A 12,110-nucleotide genomic window follows, 5' to 3' on the forward strand; every position below is an offset into this window, starting at 1 on the left:
GGGTGCTCGTTATTCGAGACAAACTTTTCCCGATGCTCGAGTGCTCGTCTCGAATAACGAGCCCCATTGAAGTCAATGGGAGACTCGAGCATTTTTCAAGGGGACCAAGGCTCTGCACAGGGAAGCTTGGCCAAACACCTAGGAACCTCAGAAAAGGATGGAAACACCACGGAAATGGACAGGAAACAGAAGGGGCAGCATGCATGGATGCCTCTGAGGCTGCTTAATCATACCATTATGCCTAAATTATGGGCAACAGCATGGCCATGACAGAGTGACCGAATGAGGCTAGATAGCATCTAAAACATGCAATAATTGACCCTGACACTATAGGGGACGGCATGCAGAGGCAGCGGCAGCAGCGGCAGGCTAGAGAGTGTCATGGCGACATACCCTAAATGGACTCAGGCTTCAAACCAATGGGTGGCAGAGAGGAACCAAAGGAGGTGAGCAAGAAGCACTGAAATGATTTCCTATGTGAACAAAAGGTTGACGGTATATTTGGTCGATAACACAGCATGGTGGCGACATAGTGACCAAGTTCCATAACGTATCTGGTGAAACACCCGAAAAATGAGCCTGACACAGCTCTTTTGATAAGGGGATGACATGTGGAGGCAGCAATGGAGACGACTTCCATGATTAAGAGCGACAGTATGGGGCATCCATATTGCTCTGCTATGATTGCAACTTCAGGTCTCCAGCATGGCGGCGACAGATGCGCCGAGTTCCACTATGTATCTGGTGAAACACCTGAAAATTCTGCCTGACACAGCTCGTTTGATAAGGGGATGATGTGCTGCATATCCTCTCGTGCTACAGCGTCTGGGGTATAGAGAGTTGAAAGTTGCGCATGGAGACATTGGTGGACGCTGTGGAGGATCGTGGAGGCAAAATGTACAGGAAACAGCAGGGGCAGCATGCATGGATGCCTCTGAGGCTGCCTAAACTTGGGATGGAGCTGGCGGTCCACTGCCAGGCGAGCTTTCGCCTGTCCAAGCCCCTGTCTCTCGGCTCCTCCCCACCCAAAATGGGCCTGGGGGCCAGAAGCGTTTACTTTGAAAAAATTATAATTTCAAAGCAGGCGGGGTCGTTTGAATATTTCACCTAGGAATAATGGAATAGCATAGTGGTTCTATTTTTAATTGTTTTTTCGGAAATGGTTCCATGATTAAGAGCGACAGTATGGGTCATCCATATTGCCTGCTATGATTGCAACTTCAGGTCTCCAGCATGGCGGCGACAGATGGGCCGAGTCCCACTATGTATCTGGTGAAACACCTGAAAATTCTGCCTGACACGGCTCGTTTGATAAGGGGACGATGTATGGAGGCAGTGAACTAGTAGTAGATTAAAGGTGCTGCAGTTAAAACTATGTTAGTTGGATCTTGGGATGGAGCTGGAGCTCCGCTGCCAGGCGAGCTTTCACCAATCCAAGCCCCTGTCTCTCGGCTACTCCCCAAACAGCACTTCTAAGAACCTTTTGTATAAGATCAAGTGTAGTAGTGTTCTTATAAGTTTGGGTTATGGCGGGTGAGGGGAATGTAAACAGATGCGCAAGAAGCGCTGAAATAATATCGTTAAATGATAAAAGTTTGCCAGTATATTTTGTGGATTACACAGCAGGGTGGCGACAAAGTTTGTTGTGGAAGCCATGAAAACAACCCAAAATTCTGCCTGACACAGCTCGTTTGATAAGGAGACGATGTATGGAGGCAGCTATATGGATGACTTTTGGAGGCAGCTATGGCGACAACGTGTGGAGGCAGCTAAAAAGACGACGTGTGGAGGCTGCTATGGAGACAATTTAATTTGGATAGTGCCTGTATGTGGCAGTCCAAAAAGGTTTTCAAACCAGAGGAGCAGGTAGGTAGTCCTCCAGAAAAATTAAATAGATTGAGTGCCAGTATGTGGCACTCCCAAAAATTGTTTAAAACAGAGGACCGGGTAGGTGGCCCTCCAGAAAAATTAAATATATAGAGTACTATTGCTAGAGTCAGTTGGCCCTGGCAAAAAATAGCCAGTTTCCTCTGCTTTAGTGTACAAAGAGGAGGAGAAGGAGGACAATGAGGAGGAGGAGTGCATACATTATTCAGGTTGAGCTTCTTTCACCTGGTGGAGAATGGAAATCCTGAGAAATCCAGGCTTTATTCATCTTGATAAGCGTCAGCCTGTCAGCGCTGTCAGTTGCCAGGCGTGTACGCTTATCGGTGATGATGCCACCAGCTGCACTGAAAACCCGCTCGGACAAGACGCTAGCGGCAGGGCAGGCAAGAACCTCCAAGGCGTACAGCGCCAGTTCGTGCCACATGTCCAGCTTTGAAACCCAGTAGTTGTAGGGAGCTGTGTGATCATTTAGGACGATGGTATGGTCAGCTACGTACTCCCTCACCATCTTTCTGTAAAGATCAGCCCTACTCTGCCGAGACTGGGGACAGGTGACAGTGTCTTGCTGGGGTGACATAAAGCTGGCAAAAGCCTTGTAAAGCGTACCCTTGCCAGTGCTGGACAAGCTGCCTGCTCGCCTACTCTCCCTCGCTACTTGTCCCACACAAGTACGCCCTCTGCCGCTAGCGCTGTCAGAAGGGAAATACTGTTTCAGCTTGTGCACCAGAGCCTGCTGGTATTCATGCATTCTGACACTCCTTTCCTCTCCAGGGATGAGAGTGGAAAGATTTTGCTTGTACCGTGGGTCCAGGAGAGTGAATACCCAGTAATCGGTGCTGGAATTAATTCTTTGAACGCGAGGGTCACGGGATAAGCAGCCTAGCATGAAATCTGCCATATGCGCCAGAGTTGCAAGAATTCACTCCCCTCACTGGCCTGACTGTCCATTTCCTCCTCCTTCAACTCCTCCAACTCCTCTCCTCCTTCTGCCCATACACGCTGAACAGTGAAGGACTGAACAATGGTCCCCTCTTCTGTCTCGCCAACATTCTCCTCCTCTTCCTCCTCATCCTCCTCCACCTCCTCCGATATGCCCTGAGAAACAGAGGGTGCTTTGGCTATCAACAAGGGAATCTTCTTCCCCGTCTCTTGTGACAAGCGCAAAGCTTCCGACTTCATGCTGACTTTTTCAACAGGCCAAGCAGCGGGATGGTGAGGCTGATGATGGCGGCATCGCCACTGACTATCTGTGTTGACTCCTCAAAGTTACTCAGCACCTGACAGATATCAGACATCCACGTCCACTCCTCATTGTAGACTTGAGGAAGCTGACTGACCTGACTACCAGTTCTGGTGGAAGTTGACATCTGGCAGTCTACAATCGCTCTGTGCTGCTGGTAAACTCTGGATAACCTGGTCAATGTTGAATTCCACCTCGTGGGCGCGTCGCACAGCAGTCAGTGAGCGGGCAGTTGGAGGCGGCGCTGCGCTGCCCTGAGAGTGGCAGCATCTGTGCTGGACTTCCTGAAATGCGCACAGATGCGGCGCACCTCAGACAAATCAGACAGATTGGGGTATGTCTTGAGAAAACGCTGAACTATGAGATTTAACACATGGGCCAGGCATGGCACATGTGTCAGCCTGCCGAGTTGCAGAGCCGCCACCAGGTTACGGCCGTTGTCACACACAACCACGCCTGGCTTCAGGTTCAGCGGTGCCAGCCACAGATCAGTCTGCGCCGTGATGCCCTGTAATAGCTCTGGGGCGATGTGCCTTTTATCGCCTAGGCTCAGCAGTTTGAGCACCGCCTGCTGTCGCTTAGCGATGGCACTGCTGCTGTGCCTAGAGCTACCGACTGATGGCACCATGCCCACGGATGGTAATTCAGAGGAGGAGGTGGAGGAGGGGTGGGAGGAGGAGGAGGCATAGTAGGCCTTTGAGACCTTGACCGAGGTAGGCGCCGCAATCCTCAGCGTCGGCAGTATATAACCAGCCCCAGGGTCAGACTCTGCACTATACTTCCTTTTGTGCTCCAGCGTCTGGGGTATGGAGAGCTGAACGCTGGTGGATGCTGTGGAGGATCGTGGAGGCGAAGATGGGGTTTTCGCACAGGAGGTGTTTGGGCGGGGGTCCTGGGCAGGGGGCTGACTAGCAGATGACACAGGGGAAGGAGCAGTGGTGTGCCCGGCCGGAGATGAATGGGCTTGGTGCCATTGAGTGGGGTGTTTAGCATTCATATGCCTGTGCATACTAGTGGTAGTTAAGCTAGTAGTGGTGGAACCCCTGCTGATCCTGGTTTGGCACAGGTTGCACACCACAGTCCGTCGGTCATCCGGTGTTTCTTTAAAGAACCTCCAGACTTCTGAAAATCTAGCCCTCGCCACGGGAGCTTGACTACGTGAATCATTTGGCGATGATACACCAGCTCTGGCCCCGCCTCTCCGTCTGGCCCCACCACTGCCTCTTCCAACCTGTTCTGGTCGAGGACTCTCCTCTGTCTCAGAAGCACTGTGTTCACCCGGCCTATCAACCCAGCTTGGGTCTGTCACCTCATCATCCTCCGATCCCTCAGTCTGCTCCCCCCTCGGACTTCCTGCCCTGACAACAACTTCACCACTGTTGACAATCGTGTCTCCTCATCATCCGACACCTCTTTACACACTTCTTCCACTACGTCAATAATGTCATCATCACCCACAGACTGCGACCGGTGGAAAACCTGGGCATCGGAAAATAGCTCAGCAACAACCGGACAAGTGGTTTGTGACTGTGGGAAGGGTCCAGAAAACAGTTCCTCAGAGTATGCCGGTTCAAATGCCAAATTTTCCTGGGAGGGGGCAGACTGGGGGGAAGGAGGCTGAGGTGGAGGAGTGCTGATTTCGGTTACATGGGTGGACTGCGTGGAAGACTGACTGGTGGACAAATGGCTAGAAGCATTGTCCGCAATCCACGACATCACCTGTTCGCACTGTTCTGGCCTCAACAGTGCTCTACCACGAGTCCCAGTAACTTGAGACATGAACCTAGGGAGTGTAGCTCTGCGGCGTTCCCCTGCTCCCTCATCAGCAGGTGGTGTCTCACTCCGCCCAGGAACACGGCCTCTGACCCCTGCAGTAGTTAGACGCCCACGTCCACCCCCTCGTCCTCTACCCCTAGCCCTTGGGTTAAACATTTTCAAAATTAAAGTGTAAACTGTACATTTTTTTTGTTTTTTTTGTGTGTTTAAACAAAACGATGCTATATCCTATTGCTATGGCTAGTTTCTAACCTACACTGATAGCACACAACTGGATTTTGTGCTGTGCCTGATGACTTTGAGTTATAAAAGTAAATAAACGTAAAAAAAAATAAATCAAATCAAATCCCTAATAAATTGTCCCACTTCGGTGTTTGAGGTGGATATGTGTCACTAAGAGCTAAACACAACGGTCGCAAGTCCCCCTGCAAATTCCTCACAATATGGTACTAGCTGCACTACTAGTGGCAGCAAGCCCAGCCACAAGCAAACCAAAAAAAAGTAAAAATATAACATTATTGTAGCCCTAAGAAGGGCTGTTGGGTTCTTGTAGAATCACTCCTGCCTATCACTATTCTAATAGACCAACCTAACGCTTTCCCTGACCAGCAGCAGCTCTCTCCCTAACGGCATCCAGACACAGAATGATCCGAGCAGCGCAGGCAGGGGTTAGTCTATTCCAGGGTCACCTGATCAGGCCAGCCAACCACTGCTATCGACGTGTAAGGGTACCACGTCATGCTGGGTGGAGTGCAGAGTCTCCTGGCTTGTGATTGGCTCTGTTTCTGGCCGCCAAAAAGCAAAACGGCGGGAGATGCCATTTTCTCAAGCTGGCGAAATACTCGTCCGAGCAACGAGCAGTTTCGAGTACGCTAATGCTCGAACGAGCATCAAGCTCGGACGAGTGTTTTCGCTCATCTCTACTTAGAAAGTGTATAAAGTGGCCTAAAATTTGTGGGGGTATTTTGGACTACTTTTTTACCTGTTTTAATCTTTGTATATCGTGAAATAGCTTTTTAGAAATCCTATTAATGAATAACTTGAGCTCTTTTGTAATCCTCTCTAACATAGTTCTAAGTCCAGAGTGTTGCTTAGATTTAGGGTATGGGTATGTATTTACTGGGTGTAACAAAAAGGTTGGAACGGTAAAATATCTTGCAAATTACACATCAGATCTAAAAACGAAAAATATATGCATCAAATATTTCTCAGAATTCAATCCAATGATGCCAAACTCAGCCCCTTACCTCTACCCCCACCCTCTGGCAATGTGGCGGGGGAGCAACTTTAAAATCCTAAATGGGAACCCCCATTTTTTATTGCAGATGCAGATTTCCCAGGAAATATTACATTGATCTACGATTCAAATCTTTTTGATTGACAGATGGCATTGTAATTGCCAAAAATCAAAATGGTTAAAAAATTCTTTTTTCGAGAAATACCCATCAAATCAAAAATAAATGCTAAATATTTCCTAAAAATATGTGAACCTGTATTTTCCTAGGGGTGAGGTTGGGGGAATCTAATTTTTTATGTAAGAACTACATTCAGCGTAACCCAGGAACAATGTGAACTGTAGTAGTTTTCTGTTCTCTTTGGGTACCAATTTGATGTGAGTCCACGCCTCTTGTACATCACAGAACTTTATTAAGTTACGTCTCCTACCCTCTGATGATCTGGATTTTTCTTGTTGCCTACAAACTTTTCAGATATCGAATGCTCTTCTAAATCTAACCGATGGATGAAACCAATGTGTATTTTGCGACATTTTACACCGTTCTGACCTCTTTCGTTACATCTTGTATAGCGTTTGTTGTTGTAATAATAGTCCTGTTATTAAATCTTTACTCTTTTTATTTTTTTTTCCATGCAGCTAAATCAAATGAACTTCTTTTCCTGGAATTGGTTGAACCTCTCAGCGTCATAGAGCAGTCTCTCATGTGTAGGATTATGAGAGAAGCTAGTGAGAGTGGTGGAGCTCCTGCACTTGCTGATGTTCTGTCCTGGGACGAGATGTATCCCATGCTGGAAGCTTTGTCTTGTGAAGACTGCTCTTTTAAAGCAAACTGTGGCATTTTCTTTAAAAAACAAAAGGAAAAAGAATCAATCAATACCTCACCAGTAGACCCGCCAGAGGTAAGCTTCCTAAAAGGTAACCCCCAGTATAGAAATTCTCAAACTATACTGTATGTGTATATATGAGTTTCTGGAATATGTGTATACATTACTATCTTCAGACTATTTCCTAGGTGTGTAATGAAAGGATTTTATATATCGTATAGTCTCAACTATAAGCTGAGTTTTTCAGCACAAAAATTGGCTAGCGGCAAGCACGTCTCCCCATGTCTTTACACAATGCCATGAGCGGGCCTGCTGGTTTGAAAAGGTTTTTGTAGCGCTGGGGAAATGTGAGCGATATAAATAAATTTATTGTCATTTATATATTTATCATTTATATTTATGTCGTGATAAAAAAAAATCCTTTCTGTTAATTATTGACTATCATTGATCTGATGTGAGGCCCTAAATAAATTACAATTATATGGAGAAGAATTATTTAACTTGTAGCACTTTTACGGTAGATACTTATATTTTACAGGCTTCAAAAATAACATCTTCCTACACCTTGATACAGACATACAAAGATGGCCGTTACTCTGTGTCTATGGTCTCAAGGCGAGATGATACCATGAAGGAAGTAGACAAGGGAGGAACACTTTTAAGGTGAGTTTTGAGGTTCTTTAAAATCAACTATACCAATGTAATAGTAACATGAAGGATTCAGCTGTCAATGCTACACAGAATTGGTTATAACTTCTGTGGAAAGCAACAATGAAGTGACTGGGGCTCATTTACTAAGGGTCAGCTGAGCGCATTTTCGTCGGGTATTTCCCCTGGATTTTGATGCACACGATCGGATTTTGGCACATCGCGCCGGGGGCGTGGCCGTTGGACAACCTGACGAATTCGGACAACGCGCAAGATTTAACATTTAGAATGGTGCCGCAAGACACGCACTCACATACCCCGGCAAGTAGAAGGTGAACTCCGGCGGACCTCGGCACACAAGCGACCTTGTCGGACAACGCACCGCGGGATCTCGACAGGACCGGTAAGTAAATCTACCCCACTGGCTGATGAAACGTTATGTATTTTTAAAATGGCTAATTGTAGATGATCATAATTATTAGGTAATAATCAGTCAGTCTTTTCCTATTACACATCGGCATATCCTGGATCCCCATTCATTACATGGTTCTCCTATTTTCCAGATTACTGGTTTATCCTCCTCCCCCAACTAAAGGAGGTCTTGCTGTAACTACTGAGGATTTAGAGTGTTTGGAACATGGAGAATTTCTTAATGATGTTATCATTGATTTCTATCTAAAGTGAGTATTTGCTGTAGGATTATATGGTTCTGGACTATAGGAGAATATAAGAAGCTTTGTCATCTACCTAAACAGAGGGAAATGCTTCTTTTCCGCTTATCACCCTCTTTCCTCATTGACTTTTTAGTTGAAATCTCTGCTTTATCTGTCTGTTATGATTGAGGGGGATCACTGATCAGAAGCTGAACAGTAGAGGTGAGAGACAGACAGAGGCTTTGTGGCTTAATTATACACTTGTTTCACAACCCAAGTGCTTTATTTACATCAGTGTCTGTACTCTAAATGTCCTTAATGATCTTGCTAATGTTTTTTAGCATGAGAAAGAACCGTACATTGGTCAGATATCAGACAGGCCACAGTGCAGAGGGTGGGACCCCATGCAACAAAGTCCTTTCTTCATAGCAAAACAGCAGCACCTCCACTGTAAATGTGTGATCTGGTTAGCGTGTAAATGTTGGATTTAGGTGTGAAAATACTCCTTTGCTGAATATGGCAATAGCAGCTAGTCTCCCCCCACTAGTTCTGAAGACGCCATCAATACAAAATCATGGGCAAGTCCTTTAGAAATTGGGTTTATTTTGACTCTTTCATGTGAAGGTTACAAGCAGCTCCTGGGTTACAAGATAGGTTCTTTAGGTTTGTTCATAATTTAAATTCAGAACAGTTATGTTTTATCATTGTAAAATATTTTTTTTGTCCAAGTGACAATTGAATTTTCCAAATTTTGTGCCGTCGTGGGGAAAAGGATTATCAATAAAGCTTCATTACATGTATGTTAGATCTGTTCATTGCATTCTGGGACTAAAGTAAAGCTTCCAGAGATCTTCACCAGAGGTCACAGTGGGCAGAAGTCCGTCTGTTACTAGGGGCTGTCTGTAAGTTGGGGACCGCCTGTAGTGCTATGTATAGGTATTACATAGCATTCTATATTGCATCAATGTTCTGATGCATTGGTCCCCAAGCTTTCTTTGCCCATGGACCAGCTGTGAGCATACATTTTTTTTCAGGGATCAGTGGGCTTGGGTAGATGGTCAGGTGTCTAGCCAGAAATGTATAGTTTTTTTTTTTCTTTTTTTATTGTCCCCTTTCCTGGAGCTGGCCCCCGACTCCAAATGTCCCTTTTCCTGGAGCTGGCCCCCCTCTCCCAATGTCCTCTTTACTGGAGCTGGTCCCCCTCCCCCCAGTGTCCCCTTTCCTGCAGCTCGCCCCCTCCTCCCAGTGTCCCCTTTCCTGGAGCTGGCCCCCTCCTCCCAATGTCCTCTTTACTGGAGCTGGTCCCCCTCCCCCCAATGTCCCCTTTCCTGCAGCTCGCCCCCTCCTCCAAGTGTCCCCTTTCCTGGAGCTGGCCCCCTCCTCCCAATGTCCCCTTTCCTGGAGCTGGCCCCCTCCTCCCAATGTCCCCTTTCCTGGAGTTGGCCCTCTCCTCCCAGTGTCCCCTTTCCCCGTTGCACTGTGCTTCCACAACATCACCACATGCTCAAGCAATAGAACCGTTCATTAATGTGGAAGCGAAGAAAAGTGATGAGAAGACAGATGCAGAGGGAAGGGGAAGGCTAGTATTGGGATGTTTTTTTCCTTTTGTTTTGTTTTTTTTCTGCCGTTCAGCTGTGGCCCTGGAACAGGTGCTCCACAGCCCAGTCTAGGGCCACAGCCTGGTGGTTGAGGAACACTTTTCTTACGGACACTTTCTACAAAGCAAAGCATTCAAGTTCACTGAGATCTATTTAAATACTATGTTCATTGTTTAGAAATCCGGCATTCCCAATCCTTTTATTGTTTCCCATTATTAATCCCTTCAAGACCGAGGGTTATTGATGCTTGAATTTCAATGTCAAATTTTGCAGTTCTGTTATGCGCTTATTTAAATAACGATATCTTTGGAAACTTTATACATATTAAAACTATTTTTACTTAGAATTTTTTATGACGTGCAATTTTAACTTGATAGGATAGTTTTATTAATTACATATTTTTTTTCTTTATAAAATTAGCAGATGATTGACTACAAATGTGAAAAATTAGGTTTTTAAAGTCATTTCTCCGATTTAAAGTTTTTTTTTGTTTTTTTTTTAGTAGTAAAACTGAATACATTTTTACCAAAATATGTTATAAATATTTACAGGGGGAGTGGTGAGCACACTTCAAGCGCCTATATCTCCCGAACCCTTCCACCTAGAAACACAAAACTGTTGTCATATTATACAGGAGAATTTTGCCTTTAATATGGATCATGTATGGATTTTTCACACAACCAGAAATGGCCACTCTTAAAGTTACAATCGGACAGAAAAAGCAGTATATAAAAATCATTAAATTTTGGTACAAATTTAAGAGTGGATATCTCCGGTTCTGTGAAGCAAACATACACAAGTCATTGTGTATCTCGGTCTCAGATCTTAAGAGATATAGCCATTTGAAGTTGGCCACCATGACGTTTATAAATGTCCTTTCTGTACGTGGCATGTGCAAATAGGACCTATGTAGCCGTATAGCAATCGTGCAGGGGCTAAGAAGAGCAGTGCAATTGACAATAACCGTGTGAAAACAGCTTCACTCTGTTACAAGTATAACATTACTGGTCATTTCCTTGGGGTCAATTGCACAGTGTTTGATGTATACAACATAATTCATAGCAATATTTATTATTAGTATAATGCAAATAACATAGCAGGGATTCTGCCTTGGATTGGATCATTTCTCCCGGAATACAAGGTTGCCACCTAGATGCAGCGCTATGTGGATAATTTCTTTCCATGTGTAGCCAGACGCTAATCCTAACTGGCATGCCAGCTGGCCCTTATTTTGAAGAAATGATTGGGAAAGCTAATTCTTGCCGGATTATATGTATTAACCAAATTAAAGTGTTTATTGGGAAGGTAGAAATAACTACAACATGGATTCTATCCAATTGTGTAGTTTTATAACTACTATTATTTTGTTATATCTTTTATAGGTACCTTTTATTGGAGAAGTTTCCAAAATCTTTTGCAGAGAAATGCCATATATTCAGCAGTTTCTTCTTCAGGTGCTTAACAAGAAAGGATAATGCTACAAATGATTCCAAGACAGAAATGCCGTAAGTCTGGATTAAATTACATTTGTGTTAAAAGGTTTTCCCTGTTCCTCCTTACAAGAGACATGGGCCGATTGTCTTATTTCTTTGTATGGTTGTGACTACTAGCTTTAATAAATAAACAAAAAAATGCAATATGATTTAAAAAAATGTCTCTATATTGTAAAGTGCAGCACAGAGAAGGCACCACCGAGTCAAAACCTGGACCCGGCATGTTGATATCTTTACAAAGGATTTTATCTTTGTACCTGTTAATGAAAAGTAAGTTATTCACTTTTAAGTACAAATATGAAAATGGTTAAATTGATATTTTAAGGATTTGTCCCACACAAGTCACATGTCCCTAGGGATAAATTACAGGTAGCTGAGTTCCAGACCTCTAGGACCTCAATGATGATTCAAGCAGTGAACCAAATCAATTCACTGCTATTGGGCTGATGAAATGTGCAGCCTCTTATGAAGTGAATGCTGTGTCCACCATGCAAACGCTATGGTCCACCATTATACCCCCTGCCGGGTATGTTTACATGCTTGTTTCTATATCCCATGTGATTGTTGTGCCATAAACAGCTTAAAGCTGTGGCTGCAGTGTGAAGTTTACACCCGTGTTACACATTCCAATATTATCATTTCTTTTCCACTATTAATAAAGGAGGTGTAACAGAAGGTCCATTAAAGTCTATGGTAAAAGGAACACCTTCGATTTTTGTTCATGTTTCACTTTCCTTAAACACAGGGTGTAACA

At 44.7% G+C, this 12,110-nt stretch overlaps 1 protein-coding gene across 7 annotated transcripts in view; it reads left to right on the forward strand.

The window, feature by feature from the left end:
- Positions 1-12,110, forward strand: part of SENP7 (SUMO specific peptidase 7) — a 48,319-nt gene that overhangs the window by 23,106 nt on the left and 13,103 nt on the right. For 6 of the 7 annotated variants that reach the window (XM_072135964.1, XM_072135965.1, XM_072135968.1 and 3 more), the window contains 5 exons: positions 6,777-7,039; positions 7,503-7,627; positions 8,176-8,292; positions 11,246-11,368; positions 11,534-11,626. In XM_072135964.1, coding sequence (XP_071992065.1) covers positions 6,777-7,039; positions 7,503-7,627; positions 8,176-8,292; positions 11,246-11,368; positions 11,534-11,626 — 721 coding nt within the window. The remainder of the gene's footprint in view (positions 1-6,776; positions 7,040-7,502; positions 7,628-8,175; positions 8,293-11,245; positions 11,369-11,533; positions 11,627-12,110) is intronic. The other variant, XM_072135966.1, reaches the window with a different exon arrangement.

This window comes from Engystomops pustulosus, chromosome 2, assembly GCF_040894005.1.
Source record: "Engystomops pustulosus chromosome 2, aEngPut4.maternal, whole genome shotgun sequence".
Taxonomy (NCBI): domain Eukaryota; kingdom Metazoa; phylum Chordata; class Amphibia; order Anura; family Leptodactylidae; genus Engystomops; species Engystomops pustulosus.